The following is a 25,569-nucleotide window of genomic DNA, read 5'->3' on the forward strand; positions in this document are numbered from 1 at the left end:
GACGCTTAGAAAGCATTTAACCGTCTATATTTGCCATACCTTTTTGAAACACAGAAGAGATTTGCCATCGATGAAAGATTTGGGAGGTGGATTTTGGTGTATATGTAGCGCTCCCCATGTGGTGGTGAATGTAAATGAGCTCTGATCCTGATACTTTTTCCATCTGTCAGGGCACTCAACAGGGTTGCCCACTATCACCGCTTCTCTTTGTGCCATATATGGAGCCACTGGCACAGAAACTGCGGGAAAACTTCGCTGTCTGATGTAATCTTCTTGATCGCAGAGCCCTTAACCTCACTTCCCACCATTGTTGCGGAACTTCGAGCATTCAGTTCAGTCACTGGATATAGGGTAAATATGCAGATTTTAAATCTCACAGTTGGCCCGACGACTGAACAGGTCCTGAGATTGCAATTCACTTTTGAGTGGGTGACGGAGGGCCTTCCATATCTGGTACTCTCTCTGCGCACGGATGTTGCCCCATAAGGTAGTGGCAAATTACGCATCCTATCTACTCAGATTCGCAAGACTTATCGATGTTGAACCGTTTATTCATGTCCTCGATGGGACAGGTCGCTGTAGTCAAGATGTCCATCCTTCCCTGCATCTTTTATATCTTTCAAACTTTACCACAGGCCCCCACGCCCAGTGCAGTCCACTCTCTACAGCTGGATATTAATAACGTCATATGGGGTGGTAAGAAGCCACGTTTGCATAAACATCTGGTCTATCGAACAAAATCAGAGGGTGGGATGGCGGTACCTTTGTTATCTCGATATTACCAAGTCACTCAAATATGATACCTATTTGAATGGAATCGATCCTTTTCTGAAAGGCATTGAACCATGGATAAGGCTGGCACTCAAATATCGAAGGAGATGTGGCTTTCTGGGCTGTTTATTTCACCTAAATTGTCTCCTTCCTTTTGACCAACTCCAGCACGACTATTCCTTGATGGAGACAGATTAGGTCTCATTTCTACAACTTCGCCACTGGGTGATGGGTGCTGACACTCGATGAGGGACAGGTCTGCCGATTACTTTGTTTGACAAGTGGTTGTTTCTCAAACCAGATGCTAAGCGATTAGTCTCTGAGATATATGCTCCATGTGGGAGATGTGTGCCATGGCTTACATCCCCTAGTTAGAGGAGATGGAAAGCTGAGAATGGCAGGCCTCTTTCAGATAAGGAACGGGAAGATATACACTATAGCGTTCACCACACAGCAAATGCGATGGCTGGCACTGAAACAGCCTACAAAATCACTTCATACTCGTACTATACCCCAACGCCGATCCAATAATGGAAGGCGGGCCCATCCGGGGATTGCTGGAGAGGTTGTGGTAATGCTGAGACCCTACTTCACCTGATGTGGCCCTAAACTTGTGAGATACTGGGAACAGGTGCTAGATGATATCGACTTGGCCTTTGATACCGGCATCCCCTGGGGAATGATACTTCACAGTTTCCAGGCGAGCCCACCTCTGGGACACTGTGGTTCCCTACCTGATAGAGCACGAACATACTCTGTCCACACTCTCTTGAGTAGGGAACTCAACTTTTCTCCCAATGGGAGCAGTTAAAAGAATGCTGCTCCTGCCAGGCCGGGAGTGAAGAGAAAGTGCTGGCTCCCGCCAGCATCAAGTATAGTGCTGGATGGGGAGCTGACTTGGACCGTGGGCCCTCTGAGCTCCCTGGTCACCTCCTAACAACCTCAGATTTAGGGGAAATTGGTTGGGCACTGGGGAACCCAACAATTTTTTGTTTAAATGGGCAACTTCCACAAAGGGAGACAGCTGTGGCTGCAGGGACCCTGGGGCTTCCTCCGCGAACCTCAACTAAAAATAAGCATGTGGCACTCCGACAAAAATATTAATAAAAAACAAAGAATAGTGAATAATCAATGAGTAGCAGGAGCTACTCATGTATTATTCACTGCTCCTTGAATCAGCACCCGAGAATGCCCTTCAAGGGCTGTTTACCCGTATTTTTTTCAACTTAGTTATGTCCCTTGAAGGGGCAGGGGCACCACCAAGCATTTTTTTAATGTTGTGGGAGGCTGGATGGAGTGTCGATGGCGTTGTAAGGTGCTCTGTGCTTAAACTTGGTAACTACTCCGACTTCCTTGCTTCCTTTTTTGAATAATTTCAGGCAGCACTCTAAGCCTGAAATGTTTATATATATATATATATATATATATATATATATATATATATATATATATATATATATATATATATATATATATATATATATATATATATATATATATATATATATATATATATATATATATATATATTACCTACTGGTGGTCGCCAGTAGGTAGTTATAGTTAGGATTATTTTCAATACAAAACCTCAACATTCTATTGTGTATAACTTTGGCGCCGGTTGAGGAATCTGCCTGAAAATGTCCTCAAATTTGCCTCGCGGCGCCCCGGTCCTTCCCTGAAAGTTTGAGGGGGATTTGTCAAGCGGGGGCCGAGATAAAAGGGGGGTCCCAAAACGTGTTTTCCCCATGTTAATTCCATAGGGCGGTCAACCTCACTTTTAGCCCGAACGGCTGAATGGATTTCCACCAAACTTGGCAAAATTGTAGGAACTGGTAGCCCGATGTGCCTTTGCTATGTCTCAAGATATGTACTCCAGTGGATTTTGAATAATTTAGGTTCAAAAAAATATATACATCTTTGGCCGCGCTCCGGTACGCGCACTGGGGCGCTAACCAGCGCGCTACGCGAGTTCGCGCGCGGAAAGTTGATTGGCTTTCGGGTGTCTGTCAACATTCCAAACAGTCCGGAGTGGCCGCCATCTTGTGTCTCGGTAGGATCGAGACACAAGAGGTGGCAAAACCAAAGGGGGAAATGACCATAAGGGGGCAGAGTAGACTCCCCCTGACCCCCTAGGTTTGATGTGGGGGCTATAAAAGGGCCCCGCTGGGCAAAAAAAAAATATTTTTTTTTATTTGCGCGGGGGAGCGCCCGGTACGCGCACCGCCGAGCGTACCGGGAAGCGTTCCATGGGAAAAAAGAATGATAGAGTTTTTAAAAAATGTTGCCTTTTTTTAAAAATTGGAGGTAGTTCTAAAAAGAACTGTTTTTGTCTTCTTTTTGTTGTTTTATATTTTTTTTAATGTTTTTTGAACATTTTGTACTTTTTTTGGCTTTTATGAACTATTTTATATATTTTTTGTTATTTTTATGGGGAAAAACAAAAAACAGGGAATTGAAAATGGCTCAACTGGAGCAAAAAAAATCAGGAAAAAATTAGGGTTTTTTGGGGCAATTGTGGTTGTCACCAGCAAGGAAGATGAGCTTTATGCTCTGTTCACCATAGGAGATGGTCTTACCACAAAAAATACATGTAATTCTGAATTCCCCACACCGTGGTTGTATGCAAGGGATCGTCTCCCTTGTCTCTGGTCCCGATGAAGTGGGTTGCTTTCTTTTGGGGGTGGTGGTTGAAGATTGGGGAGGGGTACTGGCCAGTTCTCTCACCTCTGCGGCAGCATAGTTGTTTGGATGCTTGTGCGGCATGTGTCTAATCATGGTATTATTACCAAAAGAATATTTTTTGTTAGGGGTCCCCCTTGAAAGTTCCATGCCATAGATTAGGCAAGTCACCTTGGGCGCATTGACTTTCTTCTTGCCCTCTGGGATAGAAAAAAACTCCCATACAATGTGCTGCCTTGGCTTGTATGGGGTATTGTCTTCTGGCAGCCACCTTCTCCCCTCCTCCTCCTCCTCCTCCTTCTCCTCTTCTTGACCACCAATGTAATGTTGTGGTGGTCCTCTTGGTGGTGGTGGTGGTGGTGGTGCAGATGCTCCAGCTGCTGCTGCTACTGTGGCCATTTTAAAGTACAAAATATTTCTGATAGATTTCCAAACAGGTCTTCCTCAGTCAAAGGACAAAGTCAGAATAAGGAAGAAAGGTGGGGTTTTTCATCATTTGGAAAAAAAAACTGTCCTGAACCAATGAAAAGTGTTATTTTCAGGTCACATGACCAGGGCTTTCATCATTTAGAAACCAAAACTGTTCTGCACCAATAAAAAGTGTTATTTTTAGGTCACATGACCCGACACGCTTACGCGACACGGGGGCGCACCACGGGGCGCGCCATGGGGCACGTCGCGTAAGCGCGTCAGATGATTACGTTGCGCGATCGTATTCGCTCGAGTATTTCTGGGTGCGCTTACGCCATGCGCATCATGCGGACGCGGCTACGCGATACGTCATGATGTTTTCGTTCGCGGCAATAGCGCTAACGGGACGCTCACCGGTGCGCGACCCGGGGCGCTTCAAAAAAATGCGCTTTCCAGTGCGCACACCGGGGCGCGCACCGGGAGCGCACCAGGGCAAAAAAAAAAAAAAGTATTATATAAATATACAATATAGGATTCATTATAAAAAATATTACATTTCATAGATTTGAGGCCCTATATATAGTTAGGAATTAGCATTTAAAAAACCTATGAAATTCACTGAAAAAACCATAGGTTTCACACCAGTTATAGTTAGGAATTAGCATTTAAAAAACCTCAAATTCACTGAAAAAACCATAGGTTTCACACCAGGTACAGTGAGCTGGAAATTTTACTGACATAAAAGCATAGAAATTCCAACGTTATAATTAGTTGGACTCACTATAACAAGCGCGCCTGCAATGCACTGCTGATGACGTCACATATTACATCACCCATGACATCGTCAGTGACATCACTCATGACATCACTTATGACACCATCCTTGTGACAGAGTGACAGACCTCCTTTTAGTGTAATGTAACCCTTGAAATAGATATTCAAAAATAGAAACTAACATTTTCAAAAAATGGAGATACCCATACCAGTTACAACAACCAAATCAGTAATTCCACCATCTATATACACATCCACTCATTTACAAACAGTTCTATATAGTAACCCTGGGCGGAGTTCGCGGAGTGGGGCTTCGCGGAGCTACGCGAAGTGGGCGAGAAACTACGCCCACCTCCGCACTCCGCGTAGCCCCACTCCGCAAAAACACTGGCCGCCAGCCCCCCCACCCGCCTCCCTCCCGCCCTCCCTAAATACTTTAAAATAAAGGAACGCAATAATTTTAAAAGCACTTACCTTGCCGCCGCTGGCCGCCGCGTTACCCGGGGCTCGTTATCTTCCGTCTTCCGTATTTTGCAGTAATGCGCATGCGCGGGCGGCCGCGCATGCGCATTTTCTCGTGAAAATGCGCATGCGCGGCAGTCCGCGCATGCGCATTACTGCAAAATACGGAAGACGGAAGATAACGAGCCCCGGGGAACGCGGAGGCCAGCGGCGGCAAGGTAAGTGCTTTTAAAATGATTGCGTTCCTTTATTTTAAAGTATTTAGGGAGGGCGGGAGGGAGGCGGGTGGCGGCCAGCTACGCTCCGTCTGCGGAGCGTGCGTAGTGCCGCCTGGCTCCGCCAGCTCCGCAAAATGCGGAGTGGGCGGCACTACGCACACTCCGCAGACGGAGCGTAGCTGGCCGCCCACCGTTACTATATAGTCACTCATACATATACTCACTCATCATATGTAGTGATACATCTATACATCCTGTTATACACCGAGAGTCATCCAAAAGTTACTCACACATGCAAATAAATTATTGAACATCCATTTATTTGCATATAAAACTATACACACACACACTACCTCTTTACTTCTAAGGATCTTACACACACTTACTCTCTTAAACAATCACTTATATAAACATATACTTATTTAAACAGGAACTCTTAAAATCTCTTACTCTGACATATACTCACTTATATACATCAAAACTCACATATACTAGATTAAAATATATGCCGTTACTAAAAAACACAATAGTGAGACAGTCATTCACTCACTAACACACACATATACACACTCATCCACCCATACAGCCCTGCACATATGCTGTCTTAAAAACACATACAAACAGTGAGTCAGTCACCAACCCATGCAGCTACTTATACACAAAGTGAAACACTGATACATATATTTCAATATTTAAAAGTTACTCGCTAATATATGTATTCAATAAAATACACTTAATAAGGCAGTTAACCAATCATTTTTTTTTTAAAACATCCATTTACACACTTATTTAACCATTTATTCTTCCATCAACCTTTACAAATACAAATATTAACACATTAATTTTAAAGAAAGACACACATTCACTGGCTGGTGTCATCAGTGATGTCATGAGTGATGTCACTGACGATGTCATGAGTGATGTAATATGTGACGTCATCAGCAGTGCATTGCAGGCGCGCTTGTTATAGTGAGTCCAACTAACTATAACGTTGAAATTTCTATGGTTTAATGTCAGTAAAATTTCCAGCTAACTATAACTGGTGTGAAACCTATGTTTTTTTCAGTGAATATATATATACACATAATAATTTGGACATATATATTTTCATTACAAATGTTTTTTTTGTAAAGTTAGATTAAAATTAACATTCACTAATGATAAAAATAATAAAACAAAGTTCCCCTGAACTGATGAGGTTGCACATTATATCCCCAGTATTGATAAGTGAGTGAATTTCTTTTCTCTCTCGGTGTCTTTAGTGACAGCACCTCTGGAGAAGCCAAAGGCTGATGAAAAACGACATCCGGTTCCAGGGTCAGAGGAACATGGGACCACCAGGAGAGGCGTCCATGTTAGGATCTGGGATATTGTTGTGATCTATGTACATGCAAGGAACGGCTCAAGCGGTTTCATATCTAGAACTATAAGTAGCTGTTCTCACTGATGACACTCATGAGGTCTTTAGCTTTTTATTTACCCTACAGATTTCAAGGTTTGTGTTTAAAAGCAGAAGTCTGCAGCTGTGATATAAGTACAGCACAGTGGCGCTCTGTTCTGGAACATGCCTAAAATCTAATGCAGGTGCTGAGGAACAATAACAATGCCAAGGTAATCTTTGCGTGTGGGACGTGCTGCTTTCAGCACGCAGCAGATTATTATTATAGAGTCTTTTGTAACGCGCTCTGCTACTAAATAGTATAGTATCCTGGCGCGGAGAAAAAAGAAGGGGACAGATCACAGTAAATGCAAAAGAGGGACAGCCATTAGGCATTGGTGTTAAAGAGGTAGGTTTTTAGGCCTTTCCTGAATGCCATGATGGAAGGGGCTGTTCTCAGTTGCAGAGGCAGGGTATTCCAAGCTCTCGCTGCTCTAACAGAAATGGATTGTCCACCAAGCCTGCTATATTTGAACTTTGGTACAGTCATTTGATGAAGATTGCTTGATCTGAGAGGGCGGTTGGGGGCATAAAGAGAAAATCTTTTTCTCAAATAGGTTGGGCCTGTTAGGTGGAGTGCTCGGTATGCTAACACAAGGATCTTGAATAAGATCCTTTGAGCCACTGGAAGCCAGTGAAGGTCTCGGAGTGGTTGGCGGACGCTAGATCTTCTGGGGATGTTAAACATCAGCCGGACCGCAGCATTTTGGATGACTTGGAGGCGGTGGATCAGATAGGCTGGGAGTCCGCAGTAGAGAGCATTCGCATAATCCAATCTGGATAATATCAGAGCGCGAATGACCGTCTCCTTAGCTGATCGCGGAAGCAAAGGAAGGAATCTGCGTAGAGTTTTGAGAGTGGAGAAGCAGATTCCGGTGAGTTTTTTCAGGTGATCTTCAAATCTGAGATTATTGCTAAACCAGATTCCTAGGTTTTTTGCAGGTCCACCTGTGGATTTGGGGCTGGGAAAATCGGTGGGCCAGAGAGAATCATAGAAATTATCTGGGAAGGAGCCGTACAGCAGAATTTCAGATTTGCTCTCATTACACTTAAGTTGAGCCAAGGCCAGCCAGCGGAAGACCGATGATAAGCAGAATTGGACTCTCGTCGTGTCCAGGTTGTTTTTGGGCCATGTAAACAAGAGCTGGGTATCATCGGCGTAGGCCATAATTTTGGCCCCTAGCTGTTCCGCAAGATAGATAAGGGGGGTCATATAGACATTAAAAAGCAGGGGGCTTAAGGTGGAGCCCTGTGGTACGCCAGTTGAAAGTTTTTTGGGAGAGGAAGAGAAAGGCGGCATCCACACTTGCTGGGACCTGTCATCTAAGAAAGATCTTAACCATCCGAGAGCAGGGCCAGTTATGTCTATGTCTGCTAGTCTGGTAAGTATGAGGGAGTGAGGGACCGTATCGAAGGCGGCAGAGAGGTCCAATAAAATCAGCGCCGCTCTGCCACCTCCGTCTAAGCACTCACGGATAGCCTCAGAGACCTCAACTAGGGCCGTCTCTGTACTGAAAGCAGCTCTAAAGCCTGATTGCGCAGGGTGGAGAGCTTGAGAGTTTTCTACGAATCGGTCCAGCTGTGAAAATGCAACAGATCCCTGCAAGACCAATGTACCTACGCTGATGTTGAATGTGTCTGGAGAAAGATTCTTTCCCAATGAGGACTCAAACTTAAAAGAGTCAAAATAGGATCAGTCAAAATAACTGCCTCACCAATTACCATATGGCCGTCATGGTGGACCCGAAATGTCAATGACACCTCAAGGAAACAATGGCTGAGGTCTAGCAAACAGCTGAAGCTGTCGCACCAGACCAACAAACTGACTGTTGTATGAAGTCATAGTACTGAACAATCTGTGCATTATGATCTCACAACCATTAGTGCGCAGAGGCCCTCCGCTGTGAGCTGATTCTAGCTCCCAACCCTTATTATCAGGCGTGAAATTGTCGATTTTTAATTAAATGGAAGATTTAAAGCACCATGTGAGACAGAAAAACTAAATATGAGAGGAAGATGCTTTCTGTTATCATTGAACCTGATGCAAAGATTCATAATTATGTCCATTAAAGATCCGCAGCACCTCCTCGTGAAAAGTATATGATTCCAACAACATTACCACGTAGACATTTAAAATATTCATTATTCTGCTCTGTCCCTTCTTATTAAAATATAGATGCAGAAATAGTGCGAGGAGTTTCAATACTTCAAGCAAAATAGAAATGTGCATGCTGGAGAGCTCCCTGTATACTTAGGGGGTGGAAGGCTTTTGCATTAGTTAAGTGATGCCAGTAGGTGGTGCTTGTATACCTTACCTCTCCTTATAGGGCTGCCAGCCTTGTATTCAAGGCCCCAAGCAGTACAACTCTAGGTGCTTCTCTGTGAGCGCTGTATACAGCCCCCGAATCATACCTGCAAGTCGTGTTTAACTTCCTCCCTGCTCTATGGGCAGCTCTCGGCTGCTACATGTAGTTAGGTCGACAATTTATATCTCACCCATAATAAAATAAATATAAATCAACGTAAAATAACTCCTCGTTTCAAGGTGGACTCGCCTGAACTGGAAGACACCTCTCGTAACTTTTAAACTCGAGGACAAGAGTATAAGAAATGAAAGGGGTATCCTACATATATAGAATACAAAGTCGGTGTGGCCAATACTTGCAGTGACATTTCTATGGAGAAAAAGTGCCAAAACAAACATTGTAAAGAATGCGAAACGCAAAAATCACTTTTTTTTATTAGTGGTGTTGTGTAAATTATAGTTCCAGTAAAGTGCAAAACCGCCCAGCCTCAATGGACAACATGTATTTTGGGAGGACACCTGTTAAAAATGTTTTTTTTTTAAGAAATCGTTGCTTTTCAGGTCGTTGTGACTTTAGGTATGGCACAAAAACATTTTCAGAATGCCCTTTAATTAGTAATCATAGAATAATTATTTGGCAGACAGTTATGTTTTCCCTTTCAGAATGTGGGAAAGGTTTAAGGGCAGGAAACAATATAGGTTTAGTCAGACATTCTGGCCAGTGGTGCTGCAAACCCTATCGTGAAAAAATGTTCCTCAACATTCAGTCCCAGCACCCTTTCAAGCGACTTCAATAGAAGTTGTAAGGAAACCGCAACTTACTTGAAGAACCCGCTGAGTGTCTGTGTGCCTGGCTGGGCCTTTCCGAGCTCTGAGTCAAAGCACTGCCGCTGGTCACGGACACGAGGTCGACGTCCATGGGCTCTCTGCCGACAAGGCTGGCCTGGGAGCAGTGGGAGAGAATGTATACAATCATGAAACCACACTATGACATGCTGTCCATGCAGCTCAGGTTACCCCCGCATAAACAAACAGACCATGTCAAACAAGCGTCTTCAAACCCCACGGCCCGGCAGAACAAATGCACTATGTCAAAGCACTTTTGTAAATAAGAAACGATTAAAAAATTGTGGCTTGCAAAGCGAGTCGGCTCGGCAACAAAAGAAAACATTTCGGCGCAGTCGTTCTGCAGGAAAGCGATCTTGTAGACAACTGATGAAACATTAAACAGCTTAAGGTCTTTTATGGGGGCGGCGTACAATTTAAGAGCTCGTTATATGCCAGATATGCCATAGAGCATTATTTCTGGTTCTATGTAAGTGCTATCCAGAGTAGGGCTCGGTTATACCAATCAAGTCATTTTCTATTTCAGCTGCAGCTCGTTAGCCGGGGCCGCTAAGATGTGTGCTCATCACGGAAGAGCACAGACTGAAGGGAAATGCAGTGTTTACTTCTGCAGTACATCACTCATATGCATACAGCGTATGGATTCACACATTTCAAACGGGGCACGCCACATGCACCTACAGCGGGATTGTGTATAGATGGCTCTGCTACCACGAACATTACTTATACCTATACCTTATTATTTCTTGTGGCAGATTAAGCAACGGCAATGGACATAGTCTTACAGAAAGGGCTGCGGGTGCTTCAGGCAACCTCTCTATACGCATTGTGCAGACACACAGTTTGCTCGTCTGCATAGAGGCTCCTGCGCCATACTATAGGCACAGGCACGTGGGCAAAGAGGCACTCGTGAAACACAAGCACGTACAACATAAGACCGTTTGTGGCCCACAAAGGAACTGTTAAGAGATGGCTCGGACAACGCTTGGACCTTCCAAGAACACCCCAAGAATGTTGAACACTCGTTGACTGCACCCGGGGCGACATCGAAAATGATGCCCCGGTGCCCCCCTCACCAACCCCAGAATGTGAAGAGAGGCCTTCCCAGTCTACAATATCTCACAGATATTCATTGGGCTTTGGCGGAATGGGGTGCCCCTTAAAGGTTGGGGAGCCCTGGCAGATTGCCGCTGCACCACGGGGGCGTGCGTTCCGTCCGTGGACTGTACCCCTCTGCAGGGAAAGGAACGGCCTTCCAAAAGCTGAAAGGGGTCTGGCTACAGTGAAACGCACGTGGTTTAGACCTCTGCTTTGTCTTTCATTGCTGAGCTCCCTCCGTCGCATGCGTTAAAAAGAGCGTGTTTTTCGTCCGAACAGGAGAGAGGCCAGACTGTACCAGACGCACACAATGAACTCGCTCTCCTATGGAAATGGGGCCTGTGTGCTGCTTACATAATCGGGTCATTGATGTCATAATCCACACGTCCAGTTTGTGAGTGTGTGCAGGGACTTTGGGAGCGACCACGTGGATTTCAAGCAATGAGATCTGTCGACTGAAAGCTGCAACACTGCCTTCCACTTACTGGAATGTGTGCTCTGTGTTTTCAGTTGAGGCACTGGAACTTTGGCATATTCACAGTAGAAACAGGCATATTAAACTGAACCTATGTTGGTAGATTTCCAAAAAGTTGGATTGCTGTCATCAGTTGGCTTGTCGTTTCCAGGTAAACATGAAACGCCCATGAGCCATCTGGTTTGTGCTGCATGTTTGGCAGGCTCCTTCCTCCAACGATAGTGAGCTTGCCGAGTCATTGTGCAACAATGTCTATACATTCACCCGAGTAGAGATCTGGGCCTAACTCCATCGTTTTTTTGCTCACCATGCCATTCCAGTTTGAACCTAGCAATATGCAAATCAGTCTTGAGTCTGCACCCAATGGGAACAGTCCTCCCTGAACTGGAAACAAGCATCCTAGGACCGGTTTCACCCCTTAGCAGCCAGGATAGCTTGACTCCAGTGGCATGGAGAGCACGGGACCCACGTCTGGGCATACCTGTCCCACTCGTGGTAAGAAATGCAAACAGAACAATTAATGTACTAAATGCAGAACAATGTCATACATTCACCCCAGTACAAAGATCTGGGCCTAAATTCATCGCTTTTAGGTCCCCATGCCAGTTTGAACCTAGCCATATGCAAATCAGTCTTGACCCAACCCAATGGAACAGTCCTGTCCGAACTGCCAGGGGAGTTCAGCCCTGAACTGGAAACAAGCATCCTAGGACCGCTTTCGTAGCCCTAAGTTGGCAGGGTATGCCCAGACGTGGGTCCCTTGCTCACTTTGCCACTGAATTCAAGATAACCTGGTGTTACCCCGAAACCGGTCCCGGGATGCTTGTTTCCGGCCCAGGGAAGACCTGGCTTGGCAGTTCGGGCTGGACTGTTCTCATGAAGCACAGGGTCGAGACTTATTTGCATATATTGCATATAGCTGGGTCTGAACTGGGGTGACGATGTGAGCTAAAGAACGATGATTGATTAAACCCAGTTCTGTGACTGGGGGTGAGTATCTGAAATGTTTCAGGACTCCGTCCATCATCTCCTTGTGCAGAAACTGTCAGATAGTTCGATTTAGAGTTCAATGGACAGAAATGTGACGGATATTCTGCCCACCACATTACAAGTGCCATTGGATATAATGCACTTGTATTATGGGATATAATTCATGTTTGTGGCGGAGTAAATAGTAATCCAAACTCTAAATCAGACCCAGAGACTCACATGTTAGAAGAGAAACTTCCACAAAGTTACTGCACCCCCTCAAATGCCCACAATGCCAAGTGCCTGTGGACTACCACAGTCATCACCAGGGTATTAAGATTGGAACCTTGCCATAAAATCTGACTCTCAGATCCCCTTAATAAGCCTCTCAAAAAATTAGCATTCCTAGACAGAGCTACACTGCAACCACCACATTTTTATTTGCTTAGCAACAACTCACAAGATCCCAAATATACCAGCTGCATTCGTGTCTAGCCTGGACACTCGAATATGTTCTTTCAGTAATGTGATAAAAAGTACACCCCCTTGAAGATTATATAGTTTTAACAGTGCTTAATTTCAGAAGGCAGGAGGGGCCCACTAGCACTCAATTTTGGGGACCAGCACTTATTTTGCCTCCTCAGACTTTAAACCAGACCAAGACAGAGAAAAACACAAAAGAGGGAAAGAAAGAAAAACAGTGACAAAGGTAGAAAGAAGGGATGAGCAAGAACCTGCTAGAATGAGATAACATGTCAGGAGTATCGGGTGGTGGCTAAGCAGCCTTGGTTCTCGGCAGCCCGACATTCAATAGTGCCGGCCACAGGCTTCTGAGCGAAACATTAGGCCCCTGCACTCCTTTTTTTTCAAATTCAAGCACTGGGATTAAAAACAGTATTATAATGCTCACCATGTTCTAACAATAGATAATCCTAACGTCATGACATATAACTTATACAAATGTCCCTTTCTTATCATTTAATAAACAACAAAAAAATCGAAATCCAAGATTCAGAAACCTTGTGGGAAGAAGTCAGTGCACACTTACTGCTTCTGTATCAACGATGATTAGAACTAAGTGCTGCTAAGCACATGCACATGATTACTCGATGATCAGGAAGTGAAACTACTTATATATTAAATCAGAACCTCTCAAGTAATGTGAGAGACTAACACTCTTAAATGAAATGTTAAGTTGAAGTTACTGCTGATGATGCTGGTTCCAAACATCACTGAATCATGGGATTCACTACCTTTTTACACAAGATTACCGAATGTTGGCTGATTTTATTTGTTTATTAAATAATGATAAAGTAAATTTGTGCGTGTTAATCACATGAAAGATCATGAAGATACTAACAGGGTCTTCTACGTAAATCTAGAATGCAAACATAGATTTAGCAAACGAAAAGTAAAAATGTAGAGGTAATATCTTTTGCTACAGCATTAGTAATGTTTCGTATCCATATATTAACAGTTAACCTAAGCCTCAAGTGTTACCCACTCCTTAGTTTCACCCTAACATTTTTCCCTTTACATACATCTTATCACTGCAGAGGATCACTCACTGTACCCGAACATACCACCTCCCATGTCACACTTCTCCCATCCCTTCTTCTTCTTGCACAGGCTCTTACACCATCACTTTTAACTTCCTTTACTCTAACCCTAGTCGAACTTTGACCGCATCCCGACTCCAGCCGTACCCTTACCTGAATACTGACTGTAATCCTTCTCCAACCTTTATCATAATTCTTTTTCTTACACTGTCTATTACTCTAGGCCCTACGGCTAGAGGTTAAGGGTAACAAGGTAACCTATTAAATCCCCTTACGTGTTTTCTAACATTTACCCCAATCTTACCCCTAAATCTAAACTCTAACCTAAACATACACCTTACCGTGCTCCATCCATCATGTCAAACCTTACACTAACTGTAACCCCTAATCATAACCTAAACCTAATCCTAAACTTTCCCTTAACTATCAGGTAGATTCATGAAGCCAAAATAGGTTTGCAAAGGGCCAGATTCTGAGAATCTGGCCCTTTGCAAGCGCTATTTTTGCATTTGGGATTCATCATCCCAAATGCAAAATTCGCTATTATAGAATTCACACATTTGCGAGGAATTGCATTTAAGGAATCTCTATTTGAAATTCCTTAAATGCAATTCATGAAACATTTAAAAATTGCAAATTCGCAATTTTGGGCCGCTATTTACCGCGAAGTCAAGCCTCGTGGTAAATAGCGAAAACTTAGAAAAATGCACTTAAGTGCATTTTTCTAAGTTGTATGTTACACACACACACACATATCCTTGGGACATGTGTGTGCGTAACACCAGCATCCAATATCATTTCAGGGGTGCAACAGGGTGTCCTTTGGACACCCCTGCACCCTTGAAATCGCAAACTCAACATGCGATTCGCTAATAGCGATTCGCACATTGATATGTCTTCCCATTCATTCCTATGGGCCTTTTGGCCCATAGGAATAAATGGGGAGTTATTCCTTATTTGCGATTAGCAATTAGCTAATCGCAAATAAGGAAGCTCTAGAAATCGCAATAAATATTGCGATTTCTACATGAATCCCGTTTTGCGAGTCTGTAATAGCGATTCCTTAATAATTGCTATTACAGACTCGCAAAACATGCCGATGATGAATCTATGTGCAAATGTCTTGCCTAGACCCCAAGTCAAGCGTTTTTTTGCAATTTTTTGTATAATCTACTTTGTGGAGTCTATTTTTCTACTTTTTTTTGTCATTCTACCTTTATTCTAAATGTATTAACTGCAAATCATACAGGAGCTGAAGCTTTCCTCAAAACGTGGACATGAACACTACAGGAGTAGCCTTTGCCTGCAAAAATGTCATCGAGAAAAAAAGAGAAAGCATATTTTTAATGTCTAGGACTTGAATATATCCACTTCTTTGTAGTACAAATTCTAGCCTCGTTTCATTTGAAACTGATAACATGTTCCTGTATTTATCTTTTTGGCTCATTCTTTCAGAATGCACTCTCTTTCTGTCAATAGAAGCAAGTAGGGTGGAGTTTTAAGGAGGTGACCTAATTTATGTGGAGATTGTTATTGGTAAAACATGTTTGCCTTGTCAATGAGTCTCTTAAGGCCCCTGCCCCTTTCCTTTACCTACTGGAGTTGTTCCTGGACATTGAAATTGTAAATGAACAGTCTGAGTGTTTTCTAAATGGTTTGAGAACATTACCAGATAGGAGAATTGCTCCTTTGCTGGGAATCTGCGAGACAAACTCAATGGAACATAAACTAGTGTAACCTCATTGTACCGGAAAGTAGTATTTTACCATTGATTGCCGAATATACATAATTGTCAAAAGGTTTAGCTCTTGTGAGTTTCCCATTACCATGCACGTATTATTAGAAAACAGAATATACTTCTCACCACAAGCTGAACACGACCACCATTAAGTATTTCAGGATCCAGTTCAGGCAGGAAGCGATTGCTGCGAGTAAAAGAATATATGTATGTAAATAATTTTTTTAACATTCATTTGTTTAAATACATTTTTTAATATATTCGGATCACCTGGCTTTATCCACAGTGGCAATGGAGCGCAATACAATTAAGGAAATTAACAGAAGTAGAGTAACAGTACAGACTATGTGGAAGAGAAGAAGACAAGTTTAATTATCTTGGTACAGGAAAGTCTCCAGATCCCCCTCAAAATGTCAACAGAATTGGGTTTAATTTGAGTTATTCTGGATGTTGATTTCATATTCATGGTGCTTGGAAGCAGAATGCTCGTTTGATTTAAAGGTATTTCAGAAACATAATGATGTACACCCCTGTGTACTGCTATGTTCGTCAGTGTTTTATTCTAATGAAATCCCCTTAAGAATACATACAGGGCCACATGTGTCAAACAATTTTGCATTCACAAACGGTGCGAATCGCAAAATGTGGCAGTTTGCAAATGCAAAATGGCCTTACTGAATGCCTTAAAAGCATTTCGCAGGCCACACTTAGGTAATCGCAAAAATAGTGATTCCTTAATTTGCGATTCCAAATTGTGAATTGTAAAATGCGATTCGCAATTAGGTAATCGCAAAATACATGTATGAACCATTCACAATTTGTCAATAAGCCTGAAAATGCAATTTTGTACATGCAAAATACCACCAATTCAGATCAGGCGGGAACCAGGTGCAAGCTATTTAAACAGAACCAGAGGGCCTCCGTATGTTTCACAATGGGAGTGCTCTACTGTATAGCGAGGAGTATGAGAATCCAAGCAGCAGCACAGAGAAGGAGGTGGAGACAACAGCACATGTTTAGATGGCACGCCACACTATTTGGGCAGACAGAGGATGAAATCTATGATAAAAATAGATTAAATTCAACTATAATTTTAGACACAATAGCTGAACTGCATCCACAACTGCAGTGTCAGACTGGCAGGACCAATGTTATTCCCACACATGTGCAGGTCTTATATTCACTGTTCCTCCTAGCTTCAGGGAGCTACCAGGGGATAATAGCAGCAGCAAGTGGGGTCTCCCAAAGTGCTCTGTTGCACTCTTTCAATGCGTTACTGGACGCTATGTTGCAGAGGATACACCAGTATATCAGATTTCCTACAACACCACAGGAATTGCAGCTAACTAAATTACAATTTTACCAGGTAGCCCAATTCCCCCATGTAAGTGGGTGAAATGATGGGATGCATGTAGCTAGATGTCCCTCCTCAGACAATGAGTACATTTACAGAAACAGGAAATCCTATCATTCACTGAACATTCAAATCATACACAATGCCTCACACATAATCACAGACATAGTGGCAAGATATCCAGGTGGTACGCATGATTCGTTCATCTTTAGACACCGTGGTATACATACATGTCTCCTTGGCAGAGAATTTGGAGAAGGATATCTGCTAGGTAAATGCATGCAACACAGTCCCGCAGACTGTTTATATGGTGACACATTACAGTGAGTAATCTATTGCCTTTTTTCCTGTAGGTGACAGAGCATATGCTGTGTGCTCCTTCACTCTCACCCCATACCTAAATCCAACGACTCCAAGCGAGCAGCAGTACAGTTCTGCGCACAAAACTACACGCAATGTGATAGAGAGGTCCTTCGGATTATTGAAAAGTAGGTTCTGTGCCTACATAAATGTGGATGTGCACTGCAGTAGAGGTCTGAGATATGATGTAAAAGTGTGGCCACTTGTGCTGTGTTGCACAACATTGCGACTGCCAGAGGCATACTATTGGACCTAACAGATCCAGACACAGATAAGGAGGACGGGCAATGTAGGGCAAGGCAACCTGGAGACAGAACAAGGGCAGCAGAGGGCACACTTTGTGCGGATTTAACACAGAATTATTTTTTGGGTGAGTACTCATGAAACAATGCACCTCATGACTTAAATGATACTGTGTTTCATTTACCTTAATCTCAGGTAAACTGTATTGCCACAGGCGTTATCATGATACGTGTATGAGAATATGTAGTACCTAACTGGATTTCAAAATACAACATGCTCAATAGTCAGCACTGAGTGCCACCTGCAACATTTTACCTCACCTAATGGCATGCCAGGGTCCAATCCCTGTTTACTTTTTATGGCCATGCACAGCACTGGGCAGGTCAGTCTGTACACTGCCCTCACTTGATGAGGCCTCAGACACCATGACTTGCCTCGCACTCCGTCTGGTTTCAGTCACTGGGCCAGTGATGTTGCTGAGGCTGGAGGCCTCACTGTCCCCTGCACCCATACTACTTGGCCCAGCTACTGTAGCTATCTGTAACTGTTCAACAGCATTGGTGACCTGCACCAATCCAATGGCCATGTCAGAACTGCAGTGGGACATTTTGACCTGCATGGCAACAGTGCGCCTGGACAGGACAGCTGTGGCATTGCTCAGGCAGTTGACTGCCCTGGTGTAACCGTCCAAACGGCCCAATAGGTGACGGTTTCGTCTGTGATGTGAGGTATGCGCCCTCTGTATGGGGTTACAAAGGTCTCTGATGGCACCTGTCATGTCCCTGAGGTTTTCTGCATTTGTCCTACGGCCCTCTGACACTGTGTTGATCAATATCCTGATGCTGTCCACCATGTTCTTGTTCAGAGACACCAGCAGGGATTGCATTGACTGCATGTGTCTTAAATGCAGGAGCTGCACCTTCACCATGGTGCCCTCCAAACTGGCAAAGATAAAAGAGCCCTCTCCTACCTCAGATGCACCGTGTGCTCTTGCTCTGCGTCTCCTGCTATAGGTGTTGCGCTGCCGCAAGTGGGACTGGTCACTTAGAGGGTCTTTATGCTCAACTGGCGTTGACTGCAGCTATTCCTGGGTGTCATCGCCTTTACCGCGAAGTCCGGTAGTGGCATTGTGGTCACTGTCTCATCTGTATCTGTGACAGTAACAGTAACAGAACCAGTTCAGTATGATGCTTCTACAGTGCTGTTACAATTTTAGTAACATTTTGGAATACTTTTTTTTGTAAACTAAAACACAGTGTGTCTATTTTTTACATGGATGTGATTTGTATTTGGGCCTATGCTGCTAGATTTCATCTGCTCTTCCTGCATTTTGTGCTCCTGACTACAACTCCCATGACGCATGGCCGGATGGTAGCTAAGATGTGGACTGGGGTGGCAGTACGACTATAAGATCTAGCCTTATTGAGTGTGTTTTTTTAAACTTGTATGGGACAATTGTTCTTTGGCATGCATCTTACCTTGGCTGGTGCTGGGCGTGCCTGAGGTGCCGATGTCTGTTACACCACTGATGACTTCAGGCAGTAGGGTGGACTCCACCAGTTCATCAAGGGGCATAGATGCAGGCTGGGTGTATGGTCCGCCCCCGGTCCACTTGGTGTCAGCAAGCCTGCTTGCCACCTTCTCCTTTGCCCTTGTCCGCACGTCATACCAGGGCTTGCAAATTTCTTCGATTGAGTGCTGTGGGACCCTTCACAGTGCTGATTTTTTTCCAATATGTCCAACCAGGTTTTTCTTTTCTTCTACTCAGGAAAATGGAGGGAGTTCTTGCTAACCAACTTGTTGTGGCTCTTTACAACTTCCTCTATTAGGACCTCCAGTTCTTTTTGACTGAACTTCAGTTTTTTCTTTCTCCTGCATCCTTTCCGTTGTTCAGGGATGCCATGCTGGGTGTCTCCTCGCTCTGTATGTGCTCCTGAAAGTGGGACTGGTGCTCCCTGTCTCTTTCTCAGCCTCAGGCCCTTGGAGGGAAAACAGAACAAGGTGGCTGGACAGGGAAATTAACAAAAACAAATTTCTGTCACATAGTCAATATATACCACGTGACCACCGGGTAGGAATCCCAAAGTAAATTTATTTTCTTTTAACTCAAATTGTTAAGAATTCAAAGGCACGGGCACAGACAAAACAACTGTTACAACAGTGAGTTCAGTGATGACGCTATCTACAAATATAGAAATTTTACAAATATACAACACTTACAAAGATGAATCAAGCAAGACAAATGAGCAGGACACACCAAAACAATACAAAATTCAGTGAACAACATCAATTGTCATTATATACAGTGCGAAAACTTCCAAGTGTAAGGCGAATATGTGACCAGTCCATAAGAGTATGAGACCATGGGACAGGCGGAGGAGATGGAATAAAGTGCCTGCCTGTCAACCAATCCTGTGGCTAATTGTTTATAGCGGGTTTGCCCGGCTAGGATCCAAAGTGACTAATGAAATTCTATCCTAGGGGCATCCTTAAGGTTTGCCACAGGGTGGAAATGTCGACGCGTTTCGAACCGGCGTTATTACAGGTTCTCTTCAGGACGGGGACTGGGAGCTGTGATTCTGTAAAAAATATACAGAATGGGTGTCAGATATTTCTGTCATAGTAGTATCACAAATTGCTCTGACTCCGGGGTACAAAGAAAAAATTACCTGCACAATGGCAAAGTAGCCGTAGTGTCGGTTAAACTCAACCAGGGAAGATTTCTGAAACAACAAGTGAAAGTGGGCTTAGCGCGGTGGCTGACCGAGGGAGTGGGGGTAATACAGAGATAGAGATGGCCAATTGTGTAAGCTGTTTTTTAGGTTCCTACCTGTGCTTCAACCAGGAATAGACTGGAGGTAAGGTGCCCGAGAAGCGGTGCACGAATGAAGTCGGAGACAGCTCACATGTTGAAGCGTCTCTGTGTAGGAACTGGGGGATCATAGAAAACATATTGCCCAGGGTCAATGTCGCACTGATGCATCTGAGCTTCCACAAGTTAATCTAATGTGCCCAAGGAGGAAACCACGTACCTGAAGTCCCACCAAGCAAGGAAGCCTAATCCGCGCCAGCAAGTAGTTAGTGACTTGGGTTGGTATCTGTCAAGGAAAGCGCGAGCTTAAATTAGTGACAGGCTCGAGTATTAAACGCATGGCGAAAATACGGTAAGACGCGTCCCAAGGGCGCGAGGCACTTACTGTAAAGGAGGGAGTAAATCCGGCGTTCCGAGCGGCAGCGCTGTCAATGGGTGAAGCGCCGCGCTCAAACGCGGTACTAAAGAACCCGCCCGGTCAGGCGGCCGGTGGGTGTGGCATTAGGGGCGGCGCTCCTAGGGAATGCTGGTCAATGTAGTTGTAGCTACTCGCCTGGTCGGGGTGAACATGGTGGTGGATTCAAGCATATATTTTGTGGGGCATGTAGCAACGAAAAAGGTGGATGCGAGCATTTTTAACATGGGACATATTGCAAAAAAATGCGGAAGAATCCCGCAACAGTATTAAAACATAGCAGGTGAGAGAACGTAACAGGATGCCCCTATGATAGAATTTCATTAGTCACTTTGGATCCTAGCCGGGCAAACCCGCTATAAACAATTAGCCACAGGATTGGTTGACAGGCAGGCACTTTATTCCATCTCCTCCGCCTGTCCCATGGTCTCATACTCTTATGGACTGGTCACATATTCGCCTTACACTTGGAAGTTTTCGCACTGTATATAATGACAATTGATGTTGTTCACTGAATTTTGTATTGTTTTGGTGTGTCCTGCTCATTTGTCTTGCTTGATTCATCTTTGTAAGTGTTGTATATTTGTAAAATTTGTATATTTGTAGATAGCGTCATCACTGAACTCACTGTTGTAACAGTTGTTTTGTCTGTGCCCGTGCCTTTGAATTCTTAACAATTTGAGTTAAAAGAAAATAAATTTACTTTGGGATTCCTACCCGGTGGTCACGTGGTATATATTGACTACGTGACAGAAATTTGTTTTTGTTAATTTTCCTGTCCAGCCACCTTGTTCTGTTTTCCCTGTTGTTGAGATCCGGGCTGGGCAGACGTTGGATCCAAAACCTTCGCTGTTCTACAGTCAGGCCCTTGGAGGCAGAGTGGGAAGCCCCACTTCCTGGTTGTGAGGTTATCACACTGCTCCTAAGGGTGACAGTTGCAATTTGTGCTTACCTATTTGCGATTCGCTATTATTACAGAATCACAAATAAGTAATCACAATTTGCGAATGAGAATACTTTGAAATAGCAAAAATGTTGCTAGTTTTTTTTTATCTGCAAAGCAATGGGGTAACCCAGTATCCCTCAAAACCTGGGCACATGCACTATAAAAAACAATTGGTTCTGTCGGGTAGACAACAATTTCTTTGTAATTTTTATATTTAGAAAGGTGATTGAAATACAAATGACAGATTAAAACACACATAGAGAGACTGTGAGTGTATATTATTCTCAAAAAGAGTGATATTTTATTATATATTTTTATGATTATTAATACAACGGGTCAGAAATTACCACAAAGAAAACAAGTGAAAAAGAGCTGTCTGGTAATTCAATTGATAACAAGCATTTACAATGCAATGGTCTCGGCTTTGTTAAAGTTAGAGCTATTGGCATTGCAAATGGCATTTCTTTTAAACAGAAATAAATGGTATTGTCATTTACAATGGCAATAGGTGAGCATTAAAGAGTAGTAGAGAGTATTAGCGGACACAGAGCCACACACACACACAGCCACACACACACACAGAGCCACACACACACACAGACAGAGCCACACAGACACACAGACAGAGCCACACACACAGGGCCACACACACAGAGCCACACACACAGAGCCACACAGACAGAGCCACACACAGACAAAGCCACACACACAGACAGAGCCACACACACAGACAGAGCCACACACACACACAGAGCCACGCAGAGAGCCACACACACACACACACACAGACAGAGCCACACACACACAGACAGAGCCACACAGACAAAGCCACACACACAGACAGAGCCACACACACACACAGACAGAGCCACACACATACACACACACACAGACAGAGCCACACACACACAGACAGAGCTACACACACACACACACACAGACAGAGCCGCACACACACACAGACAGAGCCACACACACACACACAGACAGAGCCACACAGACAGAGCCACACAGACAGAGCCACACGCACACACACAGACAGAACCACACAGACAGAGCCACACACACAGACAGAGCCACACAGACAGAGCCACACACACAGACAGAGCCACACACACACACACACACAGAGCCACACACACACAGAGCCACACACACACAGAGACAGAGCCACACACACACACACACAGACAGAGCCACACACAGAGAGCCACACACAGAGAGCCACACACAGCTCTCTGCCCAGTAACGCCCTAGGGAACAGAGGCACCAAAAACCAGATCACACGCAGGGAACAGAGGCACGAAAAACCGGATCACAAGCAGGGAACAGAAGCACAAGCAGGGAACAGAGGCACGAAAACGGAACAGAGACACGAGAACCGTATCACAAGCAGGGAACAGAGGCACGAGCAGGGAACAGAGGCACGAGCAGGGAACAGAGGCACAAGCAGGGAACAGAGGCACAAGCAGGGAACAGAGGCACAAGAAGGGAACAGAGGCACAAGCAGGAAACAGAAGCCCTCAATCTGCAACTGAAAGAGCTTCCCCACCCCACATGCTGACGGGGTCACCGTCTCTTCCTGGTCGTGGCACTGTGACCCCCTTCCTCCTCAGCTAGGCCTGTTACCAATAGTAGATGACAGTACTTGCACAGCGCCCCATACAGCTTGTAAATATACTTTTACAATTCATGTTCTTTCTCTGTGTGGGGCAGAAACCAACTACCGTCCACCAGAAGGAAATGTCTTACCCAAGTGTCGTTGCAAGGGTCCCAGGACAAGTAGGGAACACGAGCCTCTTGCTTGCTCATTGGGCGAGGCAATACAGCAATATTTGGGGTTCATTGGGCGCCTCAGGCTTCTGGGCCCTGCTGCAACTGAACCTGTGGGTGCCTAGGTCCCTGCCCGCCTGTTGATATTTCAGATGCCTGTCAACCTAAAAAGTACTTCTGTCCCTGTTGCGTCGGATCCGCGGCTCCTGATGCACCGGGCTCCACTCACCAGAGTGAATGAGAGGCCCGGGGGAAGGTGCGGAGGCCCCGCCCCTGGTGCTAGGAGGAAGAAACTTCTGGCCAATCCGGAGACGGAAAGAGAACAACACCGGCTCGCGCGCACAAGGGCAGGGGCGGCCTCAACCCGCGAGGGGATAGAGCAGCTAGGCAGCCTCCACACGCCAGGGTCATTGGGGGCAGGAGAGGCAGACTCCACAGGTGACTCCACAGGTGAGGAAGCCTCCACAAGCAAGGGGGATTGGAGGTCAGGAGAGGCGGACTCCACACACTGGGTGGGGTTGGAGAGCTAGCCACCCGTCTCCCCAGCAAGAACTGGGAAGCTTGATTTCCCTCCCAAAGCAGGATGTTTGGGAAGCTTGAAGGCAGGGGCAGTACATAGTCTGGGCTGAGGGGTGGGAGGTGCACAGGTCCTGAAGGAACATGCAATAAATAATCTTTTACATTTTACCTGTTTTAAGATTGTAGCTGAGGGTTGTGTGGCTTAGATGCTGACAAGGATGGACGCCTGCTAATCGAGCTCTGTGACGGGTCGGGAGGGCTGTTGGCTCCCAGGCGGTTTGCGTACCGTACATCATCTGTTTTTTAGAGTCCGTACTGTCATGTAGACTCGGGACTTCAGAAGCGACTTTCGCCACCTACGAGGATGCCGGTAATTGCTGTTGCGGTGGGCACGTTTCCTCTCTTGAAATCGCGCCACCATTTTATTCAACTGCTGGTCTGTTTGTTTTTTCCAGTCACACGGAGCAGCGTTTTAGTTTTAGTTTGCAGTGCACCTCCTCATTTTCATATTATCACCGCCTCGTATCAATGAGCCTGGTATTTAGCATACTGAAGTACAGGCTCCAGCAGGAAAGTGGACCACGCCATAACAACAACCATCTTTCTCCGAGGCGAAGCACAAATGCCTCGGAGAAAGCAGCGTCATTTTCTGATTGGGGGGCGTGGTTTTCTTTCTCTCCTCTTCCCATTGGCTGGAAGGTAAAATTCCAGCAAATGGGAAGAGGAGAGAAAGAAAACAAGAAAGAAGCTAAAAAAGACGCCCCGAATCGGAAAAAGACGGGGCTTAAACGGAGTGACAACCCTCTCCTCCAATGGCTGGCCTCCGTTTAGGAAGTCAGCCAATGGAGAAGAGGGGCGGGTTAAAGCCCCCACACTAAGAAACATTAAATCTCGGACCGAGACTGCGCAAGCGCAGCCTACAGTCCTCGACCTAAAAACGGTGCATGTGAGAGTAATTATAGTGACACACTGAGTATAGTGTCCAAGTGACAAGATTTGTGTATTTAAACACAGGGGTCGCATAATACTGTACCTTTATTTACAATGAAGGCATAGCGAACAAGGTCCATTACAAATTCAAACACAATCACCCTCAGCTTAATAATTTAATTATATAATTTTTGTGCTAGAAGGGCATCTTAAGACATGGCTGGACAAAATAACTGTCAATGTTCCGACTCTGAGCAACAGCATTAGTTGAAGAAGTCAAAAGCGGGTCTTCATCACGACAGGATGGTGTAATGGACAGCCTACAGGGAGAATCTGTGCAAACTACATACCTACACCGCCACAAATCAATTAGAGGTTAACCTAAAAAAAAAAACAAGTGGTTACCTTTGGAAGAAAACGCAACGTCAGGGGTGGCTGGTTGTATAACAACACGAGCCTTGCAATTGGAAG

At 44.7% G+C, this 25,569-nt stretch overlaps 1 protein-coding gene across 2 annotated transcripts in view; it reads right to left on the reverse strand.

The window, feature by feature from the left end:
• Positions 1 to 25,569, reverse strand: part of LRRIQ1 (leucine rich repeats and IQ motif containing 1) — a 1,278,742-nt gene that overhangs the window by 123,837 nt on the left and 1,129,336 nt on the right. The window contains exons 24-25 of one of the 2 annotated variants that reach the window (XM_086917996.1): positions 15,873 to 15,933; positions 9,884 to 10,004 (exon numbers count right to left, since the gene is read on the reverse strand). In XM_086917996.1, coding sequence (XP_086774122.1) covers positions 9,884 to 10,004; positions 15,873 to 15,933 — 182 coding nt within the window. Of the gene's footprint in view, positions 1 to 9,883; positions 10,005 to 15,872; positions 15,934 to 25,569 lie in introns of those variants that run through there. The other variant, XR_015295276.1, reaches the window with a different exon arrangement.

The sequence above is a fragment of the Lissotriton vulgaris genome, chromosome 1_1 (assembly GCF_964263255.1).
Source record: "Lissotriton vulgaris chromosome 1_1, aLisVul1.2, whole genome shotgun sequence".
Classification (NCBI taxonomy): Eukaryota; Metazoa; Chordata; class Amphibia; order Caudata; family Salamandridae; genus Lissotriton; species Lissotriton vulgaris.